Source organism: Opisthorchis viverrini (assembly GCF_000715545.1).
Source record: "Opisthorchis viverrini unplaced genomic scaffold opera_v5_229, whole genome shotgun sequence".
Taxonomy (NCBI): domain Eukaryota; kingdom Metazoa; phylum Platyhelminthes; class Trematoda; order Opisthorchiida; family Opisthorchiidae; genus Opisthorchis; species Opisthorchis viverrini.
Genome location: NW_008751888.1, coordinates 380315 through 395435, shown reverse-complemented (window position 1 = coordinate 395435; position 15121 = coordinate 380315). Strand labels below are relative to the sequence as shown.

Here is a 15121-nt window from a genome sequence, read left to right as displayed (position 1 = left end):
ATTGTTGTTTCGACAGACGCACATTGCTGATGATTCCCAATAAAAATGAACCAGCTTTGAATAGTGTTTCCAGAACTTTCGGCATAGAATGTCTTCACACAGAGGACGAAATCTTTATTAGCTGAAATTTATTCGACCACACAGTGCGTCAGAAGAGTCAAAAGGAAATGAGTGAAGAACCGGTGGTTGTTTCTTAAATAGGCGGTTTACAACACTGCGTGTGATAGCTTCCTGAACAGTAGGAATAGAGCCTTCCCAAGAAGGTTTCTTCAGCTACCAGCCCATTTCCAGTTGAAAGCCTTCGTATAGAATTGCTAGTACAAACTTATACGCAGACGAAGTGTTCGGTACTACAGATTACCACTGTCCATTTCTTCCAATGCAATGCAGTATGAACAAATCTACCTTCAAGATAGTTGAGATCAGTCTGTCACCTGGTTTACACAACCATTTTGCTCCCATTTAAGCTGGATAACTTGTAACACAAAAAGACTGATATGACGTACATCGTACCAGGGCATTCATTTTTTCATTCAGCTAAACTCCCCAACTCACGTATTCCACTGTCACTCAGCTGAACTGTCCAATTTTGCATTGAGCGTAATGCTGTTACGGCCAACAGTACTTTCCGATAAATTTCCATCGTCTCTTAATCTGGCATCTTCAAATTCTCAACGCGCTTAGCGAACCCAGAGGGTTACTGAATCTTCATTTCATCGGCAGCGTAGCATCAGTCTTCAAACATCGATGCTTCGCTGCGGTACAACCGTACGTTATTTGAAAGCCTAATCCCTAAGTAAAAAATGAAAGCGGATGAGGAATAGACTTGGAGCTAGCTTACCACAACCATTTCGATTTAGCTACACTTTCAGGTGCTCAGTCATTCAAAATGAGCAAGAAAAGACGGCAGAAACATCACTGACGGCCACATCTCACAGCTTTTTGAACAGGATGCGGTGGGGATCACGCGGACCCTATCCAGGAAGGCAAACCGCTGAATTTTAGTGATCATTTATCTGCCCCTATGTCAGGTTAAAGGTTGCCCAACACCCTGGTTTCACCGTTCTAAATTGGACACGGAGAATAGCACTCATTTCAGTGAACGATCTAACCACCGTAGTTTTCACTGTTGTGCACATTCTACAACTGAGGTCTCTGTTGCATAAAACACCCTCGTTTTCCAATCGTTCCTGCATAGATTAGCGGGCACCAGCCAACACGATCTTTTGGAAGTTGCAGTCATCTTCATTGCTGAGATAAGTAAGGTCTTTCAGACCAAGCAACAAATCATTGTGACATAGTACCACGTTTTTACGATCTGTGTTCGAACAGTCAGTAATAACTGTGGCATCACTGCAAACAATATTTTTTCTTATAAATTTTTCCCCGAAACCATGAAGAAACTCCTGCGTGTGATCAACTAATTGAAATCTTATCTTTGAGAAATACACTCAATTGCAAATCAATTTGGTTTTCACGAGAGACTCAACTGAATCTCTCGTTTATGATGTTCTACAACTGAATGTGCTGCACATAGGCCGCCTCATGATTCAGTTGGCACGATATTCGGGATATTGCAGTATATTTTCATAAAGGAAACTACTCACAAGGTTGCGGTCGAAGAGTTTTCAGCAATCTTGTGAGTAGTTTCCTTTACAAAATCTTATCTTATTTCCTGATATCACGCAAGTAGCATTGGGGGGGGGGCTAGTACCGCATATAACATCACCGAGTGTTCAACAGACCCTCTTGAAACGATAATATAATCGTCTAGGTTCCAAAATGATATGAATTTCTGCTTGACTCTTTCCTTCTGTGTTCTCAAACATAGTGAATGAGTGAGAGAGTTGAGTCTGAGGTTCAGGGCGATCTCATGTTCAAGGAATTCGTTGTCTGCTTAGATACCACCCTCAGGAGTGATGTATTTTTCTTTCCCGGACATGCTACAGCTAGGTCTTTCTACACAGTGTCGTGACGGGTTGACGAACAAGTTATGAGGCGCGCTGTTGAATATATTCCATTGATTTGAAACCTGTTTGTTGTTCATTTCCAAGCCAATATTGTACCCCACTAAATCTTCGACTGAAGCAGACCGTGTCCTGTCATTTAATTGGTTCAAATGAGCTATCGATCGGCCCATCTCGAGCACCAGTAACGATCTATAAAATGCCTATCGTTATCCTCCAAAGACACAGTCCAATATATGAGTTTTCTTCAGCAAGTCAAAGTGTCCACTCCGTCTCCTCTCCTGTTTTTTCTGCTGCAGAACTGGTTAGGAAGCACGGGTTGTTCTACTGCGCGTGGATGTATCGCCTATTAACGTAGTAAATATGGCCACTGTCCCGTTTTATTGTTTGTTCGTACCGCTGAACACCCTGTATTTCCCCGTTTACACGGGGCCGCCACAAGGTCGGCACACAGTCGGTAACAAAAGCTTTCAAACTGTCAAAGACAAGTAAGGAGAAGTTAACCAGCGGTCAATTTACTCGTTGGGAACACCTAGGAATGCGTACAATTCGCTTAACGCAATGAGATTTTCGACTATATCACCTGTAGACAAGGAGTGTTTCAAGGTCATTTAAAGGACCTTGACAAAAGTCAAATACACTACTATTTGAATGTCGAGTAGCTGTCGCCTGTCCGACATTGTTTGTAAACTCCCTGAGGCTACCCACAGTGGATTGGACCGGATGGATTTGGACATTCAACACAACCTGCAAAAGATCTTGTGCACAGGGTCTTCCTAATCACAACTGACGGTAGAGACGAATTTCCCCTCGAACCTTGTGATAGTGATGAGCAACTTGAACCAGCCAAAGTTGATTCCTATTGAGCGAAACCGATAGGCACAACAAGAGACTATTTTGCAGTCTTCAGTATAGTGAATACATGGATAGGTGACATTCGTTCTCTAGGTATCAGCAAACTGTGCTCTATGAATTTAACATTTCCCCAAGGGACCCACTTACAGTCAAAGGCAAGCTAAGATTTTCTACCGCTATGTTGAACAAGCAAACTCTTGAAATGGTTAAGTTGGTCATTAATCGATCTTTTAAACAAGACAAGAACCGAACTGGACGAATAATCGTGATAATGTACGGAAAGTTTGAATCAGAATAGACTTTTTATCTCTCTTGCTACAGTTTACTAGAGGGACTAGTATATTATGGGAATAGAAAATGGAAAAGAAAGAAAGAAACGCCAGACGGACCAGTCCAGCTCAGTCGAAGATGCTGCCCATCTATCGCGACTTCAGACGACTTTTGCATCAACCCCTCTTAACTGGAGTTTCTCGACGGTGACGCTGACCTTCTCTACCCATTGGGTTACCCAATGGTCTATATTCTATTTCTTGATAGTTTCGCGTGGCTCACGGATAAACACCGTCACTCTGTAACGCGCTAGGTCATTTTATAAGGTCCTTCATTTCGACGGTGAGTGCTCGAGAGGTACAACAATGACACCGACCATGGATCGAACCCTGGCCCCATGTTATTAGGCCTTAGACTTTTCAGGTCGATACACCACCCAGGACTCCTGTTTAAACCTTTAATAATCCTCTGTACTCATCGGTTCATACATGCATCTATTGGTAAAATGGCTTCCACAGTTCCTATCAGTGAAGTCAACCTATGGTGAAAAGCCAAGAAGCACGATTAAATGTTCAAACTACTAGCCGGGAGATTTCTTCTTAGAAACCCAGAAGTCTCGCGAGATGCGCACCAATGATGAAAAAGCTGTACAGTAACTCGGCTTTTCAGCATAGATTAGCTGTGGCGAATACTTAGATTGATTGACTCGTGGAACGTATATGTTTATGTGTTCATCCCATGTGACCTTGCCTGTTATGAACTAGTGATTTGACATCCATGTCACTTATTTGAGTACTTCTCCTCCTGTCCTCGTGCAGTTATCCCCAGGAAAGCACTAGACTCGAGCTTCGTTCCTATTGGAGCTGATTAGTAGTCGCACCAAGGTTTGAACTCCGGACGCTGGACATGCGAGGCGTCCGCTACCAGCGCACGCTGGATGCACTCGAGAGGTGAACGTGTTCACAGTTGAGTGATGTGATTAATGTTGGGTCATGTCCATACACCGATTTCCCAACCTGATGTGTTCTGTCCCCCTTTGAACCAGTCAGACAGCGTAGCAGCCTCTTCGAAGGATCGTAGATAACTTACTTCGTATTTCCACGACGTGACCTTGAAAGTAGGTATGCAATTAGGCGCACGATGACAACACAATCCACGCTTAGCAGAACTATTTCAACACATTTTGAACCAGGGACATTATAAAATGGAATCTTAAGTCTCCGTAGGTTTGTACAAGCCACTTGCAGCGGTTGACAGGCGGTGGGCGTAGGCTGGATTTGTGTGGGTAGTCCACTCTACTGATGTTTTCACATCAAAACCTCACGCCAATGTCCAAGGCTAATCAAAGCGACAGCAGTTTGTGGCGTGCTTCGTGCCAGGGTGGCACTCACACATTACTGGCCCACTTACCTGCAAGACTGGTCCACAGGCCCCTCACGATCAGCTCGCACAACAGCACCAACACACAGGTTAGCTATGGTGGACAGTGCGGGACAACGGCTCAGGTCGCACAGGTCTGATGGGTTGATCGGGACCTCGTTGTAACACACGCCTTTGGAATTTCGGCTTCATTACCAGCGCAAGAAATGACAAATCGTTAATGCGGCTTCTGTCCACCCATTTACTGTACGCGACGGTCCAATATCCATCAAATTTCATGTTGTTTGGAAAAGGCAACCAGTCAGTGGTGGGTAACAATGGAATTTGCAAAGGCCGACTGTTTAAAATTTAAAATGTATCAAAAATCTTATTTCTTCCGTGTGCTGTCATGGGAAGTGTTGAAGAAACAGTTGAAATTTCATGAATACTCGGCAACCTGGTGACCACTTGTGTGTGTGCAAAAGTAGGCTGATGAATAAAATAAATCGGTTTCTCACAAATCTTATACGACATTAATCGAAGGGATGGAGGGAGGTTGTGCAAACGGACTGAAGCATTCACGATAAATCACGTGATGTATGTTGCCAATACAGAATAACGGGGTGGTCACTTTCGACATGGATTTCATCCGAGGATCTCCGACCTCGGTATTCCTATCGTCACCAAATAAACTGACAAATGGTAGCCGGTAAGTATAGTCATGGGCCGTAAAGCATGCATCTGACAAATAATCCACCTTCATCGTGTAGCCATGGCGATTTTTGAGAGCTTTTGACGGGGCCTACATTACTTTCACCCCCCTTTTCTACTCCGCATTCAGACCAAGAAATCCTCGATAAGAATGCGCTCACCCAACAGCAACGACGGTGAACACGGCGCCAAGTCGGGCGAAGTTCGGCACGTAAAGATTGACACACAGGAACTCGAGGAGACCAATCGACCGAGAGCTATGAGTGGTAATCCCGAAGCTCTCAAGTCCATTCTGAAGATGTCCCTTGGTCTGGGGCCTCAAGTTTTAGCACCCGAGTCTACAGCGATAAGCACGGAAACTCAGAGACGGTGAGCAAATCGAATGTCATTCTCACTAGCAACTTAGATTGTCCTCTGTAACTCTGGAGATGTTAATGGAAAGAGAGGAAATTGACATCCATCCCTATGGACGAGGAGGCATCTACGAAGGCATACTGTACACCCGAAAAGAGGAAGAACCGGTTGATATGCTCGGTCTGGTTGTTTGGTTCATCTTCTTTGGGTCACTTGTGATGATGGCTGTGTCCATTATATTTGTCGCAGGTAAGCCAACGATGTAGTCTCGACGACGTAATCAATACTGTTTTTTTCTTCAGAGCTCACCTATTTCTTACACTCCGAACCAACACCGGAAACGCGCAAAGCCTTCTGTGACTTTTTCAAACATTGCAGATACCCTCCTTTGTTAGAAGGAAGCCGTTAGTGCTTTGTAGACAGGCCAATCAGTGAAGAGGGCAACGTACATGACCGCCGATCATTTACAAGTCATTTCAAAAGTAAATACTGATTACTTCGAAAAGACAAGTCTTTTTGGTCGATGACATCCTTGCTACAGGGTCTTTTATTGGATCCTAACAAGTTTGTCTATTACAGAAATCCTCGTAAAAGGGCCCGGTTGTCTTCGTCTTTTCTGCAGGGTTCATTGGACCCCGTTGAAGCAAAGCTAAAAGCAGCCTAACTCGCAGAATAGAATCCTGAGCTCTCATCAGTTATCAAAACATGATCAATATCGTTTGAGGTAAAACGTGACAACGCAGTCTTTTCTGCAGGGTTCATTGGACCCCATTGAAGCAAAGCTAAAAGCAGCCCAACTCGCAGAATAGAATCCTGAGCTCTCACACCAGTTATCAAAACATGATTAATATCGTTTGAGGTAAAACGTGACAACGCTTTAACCGAACAGACAATCCACGGAAATTCAGTTGGATGTACGCTGCTCGAGATAGCTGACTAGTTTAGGCAAGGAGGGTCCCATGCTTAGAACCCAACCACAGAATGCCGGATGCTCCTGTCTAGCAGCCTGGTAGTGTCTCACTGTTTGCGCTTTCTTTCGGTGGCATACCAGCTATGCTCCGTGTTGTGGGTCTGTTTTCTTGATGCCTTTTTACTACCGTGAATCCGAGTCGAGATAGCCGCTTGATAGCCTGATGCGCTTAACCAAACCAGAAAGCCAAGGAACGTGCGAGTCAGCTGACACTCACAGTCTCTCATACCAGGTTGGTCAGTGGCTGGAGGTCTGACGAACACAGTCTCCTGGTCTTCCAAGTTTGGCGTTGGAACATGTATGGCGACTTGTTACGGAAAAATTGCCATGCATTTGCATTTCCCGCCGAACGCCGCTACATTGAGACCGGGCCTTTGAGCCAAAGGCTTTGGTTGAGGACCCTAATCGTCCTCCTGTCTAGGTGTGGGCGCCCTGGCAGTATCACAGTCCACGTATAATCATGAGAATAGCAGCGAAGCATCAGCACTAGACAGCGGTTCTATATGCTGTTAATGCTGATGAAGCCACAAGCTCCGGAACCTTAAGGTACAGGCTGCTCGGTATGACAAGATCAGTTAGGTTAAACGGCCAGGTCTTTTTTACAGCTACAGTTTCCAAAGCGGGATCACTGTCTAGTATTTAGAATACTACCCAAGAGGTCGATGAAAACTCTGGGCAGCGTTTCGGGTTCCTGGGACAGGACTGGTCACCCTGATTTCCGCCAGTAATGTTTCGCACTTGTCGATCGTGAAGTATGAATGTTTACCAGGCGGCTATCCCAGACGGAATGAAAAGGAAAGCAAGTGCTCGCTTGGTGAGGTGAAGATGGTCAGATCGTTATCACCTGACTAAGCGAGCACTTGCTTTTTTTTCGTTCTGTCAAGGATAACCGCCTGGCAAACACTCACAATTCACGACCGACGTTCTAGCACCATTCATGCGCGCTGAAACGCTGCGAGTCGACTGGTATGACATGACTGCACTGCCATGTCTTGGTTTTTGGTACGAGTGTTCCGCATGCATGACGCTCGAAAAGAAAACATTCGAACTTCATCCCATTCAAAGCTCATCGATGGTGAAAACCAATCGGTGGGACCGTGCACATTAGCAGCGCTGTTGACTTTTCGAATTCATTATTCTTCCAGTTGGAACGGCGTAGAATAACAGAATCTGACCCCGAAACGAAGCACAGCTCATAAACAACCACCACAAAATTATATAATTCCGTAAAATTATGAAAAATTACATTACAGGTGAACGGTGAACTGCTGAATAGGGGGGAAGTTACGGGTGTGTACTGGCAAATGCAAAAAATACCGAACGCAAAAATAGGTGAGAAGAATGGCAGAGAAGTCGTGAACGACCATGGTTGTTGTGTGGGAAACCGGTAGTATCACAGATAAGTTAGAGAATTAAAAAATAGCTTCAAAAAGCTAAACTCAGTGAAGGGAGTCACCGGCCCGCTTGTCGACGGAGATATCGACCGTGTCTTCCACCGGGTAGGCCAGATAGGGGACTTTACTGATAGTCTGAAAGATGAAAAGAAGCAAAGACACTTGATTGAAAGCTACCAATGCTCAAATTCATTATTAACCAATGATAGAAGTGGTCACGTGGCTTACTCAAGTGGTAGGATCTTGGAATCTATGTGGTCAAAACTGATCATATAATTTCTAACAATGCGTGGCGACGGCGGAATAGTGAATCACATCGGTAGAGTGACCAGCATTTTATGTCAATGAGCGCAGCAAATAACAGTAGTTTCACGAAAATTCTAGAGTGGGTCAAAAATTCGTTCAAACCACGTCAAGATAGGATGACACCTTTCGAATTGGGCAGGTTGCTTAGTCTACTTATATCAGTGTGACAATAGGTCCCCTCTTAAAAATATTTCTATGACTAATAACAAAAGCGTGCGACTCACATGCTCTGGACGCCACCAACAAAGGAACTGAAGGAACAGCCAGTGGATCCATGCGAGGACGACCAGAGTGGGACCGGTTAACCCCCCTCGCTGTGACAGTCTAGAAGAGATGGCAATGAAGGATAGACGGATAGAGTAAGCTTCGCTGCTGTAATCATCAGAAAATGTCTTTTTTCAGGGTACAAGAAGCTACCGAGGCCAATCGTTTTCCTGGGGTTTGGCCACTCTCGCTGAACTCATCATTAGACACTTAGGTCAGTTGTTCACTGATACTACGCTCAAGTTTGCTGTGCCTTGCGAAGACAATGCGAGACGTCGCCATGTGTAATAACGGTATTCTACCAAGCCTAATTCGTGGTCTGAACGTCCCAAGCTAGCGTTTCTGTCGAAAACAACCAACAAAGGTGCATAACGTACATTAACGCCCAAAACCAAGTCAGGAACAGCGCGTCGGAAATTCTGGTGCCTTCTGGATGCGTCATTGGCCACCGGCATTCAGCCAACACTGAAGTGCTGCACCGGCATTCAGCCAACACTGAGTCATGATTGGCTGTGAGGTCCAGGCTTTCGACCAATCAGAGCTCACCTTGATGCCGGCAAGCGGCCTGAACTTTTGGCCAAACTTCTGCGGGATAGGTTTCACTGTCGTAGCAGCGCCTAACTGCGAGAGGTAAGGCGGGATCCTGTGGAATTCCGCCTAACACTAGGATCAGTCCCAGCTGAACTTAAGGATGAAAACTTTCCGAGATGACACTATGTTACCCCAAAATAAACGAAGATACCAGACAGTAGGGGGTCGCTGATTAGTATCCACAAGCAAATTGATGTAGCCAAAATGCATGGTTTCGAATTTAAAGAGGTCTTAACGCGGATCTACAATCCTGTTTCATAGCCTCATCTAGCAGTCAATACGGACGCATATGCCTTGAGCGCTGAAACGCAAAAAAGGTGTCATCGAAACTGCCAGTAATGCCTCAAACAGACTGATTGAAAATCGGAGGCTGGTTGGTTGCGGACTGGAGGCGATTCGAACAGACACTATGGTCGCTTTGGCAGGTTCGTTTAACTATGCAAAGCTGCAACAGGTTTGATTCCGATGCCTGACAAGGTTGGCTGGGTAAACCACAGCTGAAGAGGAAGTGAACGGAACAGAAACCAGCCCCATGAACTCACAAACCTATCGGGTTGGACTGCTGCGTAGTGTGACATAATGTATCGAAAGGTCCATTGTCCCATCCGTTGGACACGTTCAGGCTCGAGAAAAGAGGGCAAGGAAACAACTCGGTGAGCAATGTGTCACGTCTTCCAATTCGGACAATTCGACAGAGCACTTCCAGATTGAAAGAAATCCACACGAAGAACTTTGGCGCGGAACTACGAAAGTGACAATTACGAATGGATGAATGCATTTTGAACACCGCCTCGTACACAGATTAGTCTTCATCTAATTGTGGAATAACCACGATTGGAAATTATCGGAATCCATGCTTTGAGGAGCATTCTGTGCATTCGTTTCAGTGTGACCATCCACATCGGAAAGCCCTGTGTTTCGGGACAGAACTCGCGAGATGACACAACATGTAGGTCAAAACGACGAGGATAGCAGATCATCTATAACTTACTGTGCAAAGTGGATATTTCATGAGGTGTCGCTCAATTCTACATGCGCTGACGGGAAGGTTACATCCTCCACATTCCGCATTCTTGATATTACGTCAAACAGTATCGGACGAAGAAGAGATTCGATTAATGATGAACGCGCAAAACGTTTTGCCACAGCTGATATCCACTGAAGGATCCTTGAGAGATGCCACACCGATTGTTGTTGGTGTTGTCTTCCTGTTTATCGCCATCCTGAAGTAGAAGTGCGATTTATTCACACATATTCGGTTTGCTTCTCAAAGCGCGAGAAGACCCCGAGTTCAAATCGGTATGCCCAACCGGATACGGAGCAACGAGTACCCAAATACCAAGCTTTGAAACCTCTGTGAATGCGATAAAACTCAACGGACCATGTAGTGAAGACAAGGAGAAACGCTCGAATGTGTTGTTTGGTGCGAAAGACGAACAAAAAGGTTGGAAGGAGGCGAAAGACTTAGTTGCATAGAATAGACATACTTCTGAACAGTTCTTGGTACCGTCAATGAAAAGCATATTCGAAGAGCCCAATGATGTGCATTTGCGGGGATTGTATGCAAACATGCACTACTCACACGTTTTATCAGTAATATACACTGAATGTACATCTGATGGTCTCAGGCAGGAACGCTTACCGCTCTATCAGCTGCTCAAAAGTCAGTTTCTCTCTCGCGACTGCCGAGTAGTAGACCTTCTCAGTTCGTCTGGCCACTTGAGGCCAAGAATAGGCATTTTTAACCCAGTTGTGCATACGCCAAGCGCGCTCTGTGGGAGTTTCACACAGGGGTGTATTTGGGGATGAATCGGGCGAGGCATGAACTGAGGGCTGACGTAAAGAAAACGGAAGGGGTGAACAGTCAGTACTACACAGAAACAATGCAATCAGTGCTGTTCGGTGTAGGAAGGACACGAACTTGGTCTTTATCAAAGCTGATCAGCCGCTGCTCAGTTCATTAAGTTGAAACGGTGTTGAGGAATCATGCGGCTAGCTATAGGCAAGCAGAGCACAAAAACATAATGAAGCCCAGGTCCTGGATGTGAAAAGCCAGAAATCAAGCCCCTACACATTTGGGTGTCGTGAGGAGATTCGGTGAATTTTAACTGAGAATTCATCCCGAAAGTGGAGCGAAGCTGAAACATGAGGAGCAGAGTATTGACTCTTTTATTCTATTCTTCTTNTGTTTCGGTTTGCAGCTATACCACCTTTCTTGTTTTTGGCCTGAACATAACCCGCTCTTTGACCTTATCAACGCACGTGTTGTTTAAATCAATCAACACGTGGGTTACACTATTTTGTGGCCACTTTGCTTTGAGTCGGTGCGAACTTTGGGATCCTGTTAGGAATTAGTGATTCCTAAACCGGTGTGTAGAACTGTTTGAACTATTTGACTTTTGGGGTTTTGCGTGCAACTGACTGCGGGAAACAAACAGTACAGATGTTTCATCCCTACCGTCCAGAACCGTCAGGAGTGAGCACCTCACGAAGCTTCAGTGGGGAGCCTTCGACGCGCAACCTAGCACATGCAGATTAGGCGGGTGGTGAAGCAATCTAACGAACCGGGAGCAAAACAAAAAAATGCGGTCTTATTGGGTAGGTGATCGCTGTTCAGAGAGACAAGCGGTATCGTGCACCGTTCGTGAGTACCACGTGGTTGAAGAGGCTGAGCTCGTTACAAGTACAAGGTCGTTAGGCCGATGATTTACCGTACATGGAAAATGTTCACCCCAAAAAGTGTGTCGAATGAGATAGGAACTTGAATGTGGACGTTTCAGTAGGATTGCTAAAAGCCGTCTGTTTTGAAGGCTACTCTCTTTAGAGGGAGCAACTGAAGTCAAGAATGCAGTTGTGCTGGAAACAAAAACTGAACCTAGTACTGCGAAATCAATAGTTTACTTAAATGATGGCTCACTCACGTCGATGGGTGTGACCAAGGAAGTGGTTCGCGAGGAAGAAACTGTAACGCTTCGACGTTGCTGGAGTACCTCACGAATAGCTTCGGCCAGGCACTTGGCCAGATCGGATGGACGGACTGGAGCGAGTCTGACAAATTCGTCTGGGAGAACTTCGGGGACGCCACCAACCGAGGTACTGACAACTAGCAGGCTGACGGGTATGAGGATGAAAAATCACATAACTAGGAGGCATATACGACAAGGTTTTGGAAATAGGCAGATGTACGATAATTAACCGTCAAATGGAGACACACAGCTAGGTACTCAAACAATCACGATGCACGTACCGGACTATGGAAAGTTTAGCCAGAGTGACGTCGGTTATCGTCGTTGCTGACCAATCAGGTTGGGCATAAGAATATCGGTGGAAATCACAAAAGGTATGAAACAAGTTCAAAATATTAGCGACACAACTAACAATAAAAATACCAGACCATTGTGGTGCTTAATACCACCTGCACGTAACAAGCTGTCAAACTTGCGACGTAGAAGTTCTATCCATTTGTGGATCCATTTGAGTGGATCGATCGAAGACAAATGAACGACGTATTCCGTGACTTCCGTAAAGAGGCTCAGCAGAGCATCGCGTAAAAATGGATGAGCAAATATGTGCCTGCTGTTTGAAGAAATAGCCCTTGAATTGGGGCTGCAAAAACATAGTTCACATGTGCGCACCCAATTACAGCTTTAATTTTACTAGTGTAACGGTGATACTGCTGATCGGGCGGTACGCGAGTAGTATGTGTTGTTCGTAGAATTTCGCTTTGCGTCGATTGAAAAATGGAATTTTGCGGCGGAATTCGCGGGACCACTTTGTAAAATTTGCTTTTATTTCACCGACAAATGATTGGAGGCAATGAATCTCCAGGAAGACTCGTTCGGGAGAAGATCTGTGTCCAGGTTTTGTAACTAAGATGCAGATTAGAGTTTTGCTTCCTTGTTCAATGGTCTGTAACCCGTCAGTTGGCATTTCCAAATAAAACTCCGCAGGAAGGCCTTCTTCCTTTCACCAGTATTTATTCGGAAGACGGCAAAGCTGTAAGTATATGCTTCCGTAACGCCGGATACTACTGATGAGGCATGTGAGTAGCCTGTGGTCTTGTCGAAATTCCGCCCTGCGTCTAACGGAAGGGGAAGTTTATTACGGAACTGTTTTTCTGTGTTCGTTTACAATCGCATGAGAGTCAATGAGTATCCACGAAGATTCAAGAAGACGCGCGAGAATATGCAGTTTTGAAAATACTATGTGAAAATGAGAAGTTTGCTTTCCTGTCCAATTGTTTGTAACTGATTGGTTGAAGTTTGCCAACCGATGGCTTCACGCCGAACGGGATTCCCTCCATACATCAGTATTTACAGTCAATATCGCACACAGAACTTTGTAGTTTGAAGGTATCATCATATGCGGTGATCTGCTGAAGATCTAGTCTAAAGGACAGTGTTTCGCCCCTGTTGGAGTTGGCCTTAGCTCAGGGGAATTACTGTATAGCATGAGATGTTTTGTGTAAGCAACCAGTGGATACCGAAGCAAGTCGTGCCTTACCAGCAGCGGTGCCATTTGCTTTTCAAACGAGTGTCATCAATTCATATGGTCTATGTTGTACACGTGCGAACAAAGTCGCACCCTCTAGACTAACCAACATTGCACAAATACAGATGGAATCCATGTTGTACACGTGCGCCAACCAACATTGCACAAATACAGATGGAATCGACCCTTGTTGTAGCGTAGTTCCGCGAAGTTTGGTGCTGGAGAGCAGCAGAGAAGGGCTCTCAACAGGCTTCTCGTATGACCGCCTAATGCAAACAACCTAGGTCAATATGGGGGGATATTTGCTGGCATCTAGTCCAAGGTAGTCTAAGGAATGAGAGCGATAGAGCAAAGAGGCGGTGACCAAAGAGTCGCTTGCACTCACCCACAAGAAACCGCTTCCAACAACGCGATGCAAAATGCTTCGGTCAGGGAGGTGTTTAGGAATATATCACCTTGGATGAGAACCTGTGGGACAGACCGAAAGGGAAGTTTGAAATACCAAAGTCAATGCGTCGGCAATGGGATCGAGCGGGTACAGAGGATGTGCACTTGGAAGTGACTTACTCCGCGAACATCCGAGGGCTTCAAACTGCCAAGCAGCTTGACACGCGAGTGTAAATGGTGTCGTTCGCGCACCTCTTCCAAATCAAGGCGCTTCGGTCCATCGCCACCTAGGCAAATACAGGTAGAAAAGAAACACGGATTTACACGTTCGAAAGGAAACATGCGTCTCACCGGGGGGGGGGGGGAATATCACTGCTACTACAACAGAGAGAGAGAGAGAGATACAGAAAACTTACCAATTAGAAATCGGACCTCAGGGAATAGGGTGCACAATGGGGGAATAATGGCGACCAGAAGATCGATGCCTTTACGATAAACCAGGCGGCTGACGATGACCACAGTGACTGCAAGTCGAAAGGGATGTGGAGGGGGGGGAGGGTGAACACAAACGTAGGAGAAAAAGACGTTTCGGAGAAAATATGCGTGGCTATCTTGGCCAACATTCGCAACACTGTTTCATGGGGAGAAATTCAAGGCTGAAAGACGTAACTACGTCAATTTGAACGGTCCCTTCCCCCACAGAAATTCGTTGGAACAGAGCTTATCGCCCTGTTCAACCATTGGTCAGAAGGCTGCGGGTTCGGAACTCTTTGACTTTGTGAGATGCTCACTGCTGGCGATTCCCAACAAGGATGAAACAGCTGTATGGTGCTCCTCAACTTTTCAGTAAAGATTGGTTTATCAAACAACTGCCGCGCAAGGACTTCTCCGAGACGTTAGAATGCAAACCCAGAGAAATGGCTAAATAATGCAGGACGATATGCGCACCAAAAGTGGTAGACCTGGGCATATATTACTAAATTATATATATATATATATACTACTAAATTACTTACATTGATTGGAACAATGCTGGCATTGTTTACATTAAATTGTTAATCGTTGCAAACGTTCCGTCACCAACTGACGGGACATCAGCAGTGCGTGGTGAGCTGGTGGTACGCAGGGGTGTCCACCCGAATTGCTCAACTCAGCAAACAGAACAGTGAACGGAAGAGCGACCATCTATACAGCCTGAGCCG

At 45.4% G+C, this 15121-nt stretch overlaps 1 protein-coding gene across 1 annotated transcript in view; it reads right to left on the bottom strand.

The window, feature by feature from the left end:
• Positions 1-7695: 7695 nt before the first annotated feature.
• The window catches only part of T265_08692 (hypothetical protein), a gene marked incomplete at both ends in the record, with an annotated part of 83898 nt that continues 76472 nt past the window's right edge, over positions 7696-15121 (bottom strand). The window contains 7 exons of the mRNA XM_009174566.1: positions 7696-8015; positions 8411-8510; positions 10684-10874; positions 11963-12152; positions 13918-14000; positions 14100-14206; positions 14336-14443. Of these exons, the coding sequence (XP_009172830.1) occupies positions 7926-8015; positions 8411-8510; positions 10684-10874; positions 11963-12152; positions 13918-14000; positions 14100-14206; positions 14336-14443 (869 nt within the window). The remainder of the gene's footprint in view (positions 8016-8410; positions 8511-10683; positions 10875-11962; positions 12153-13917; positions 14001-14099; positions 14207-14335; positions 14444-15121) is intronic.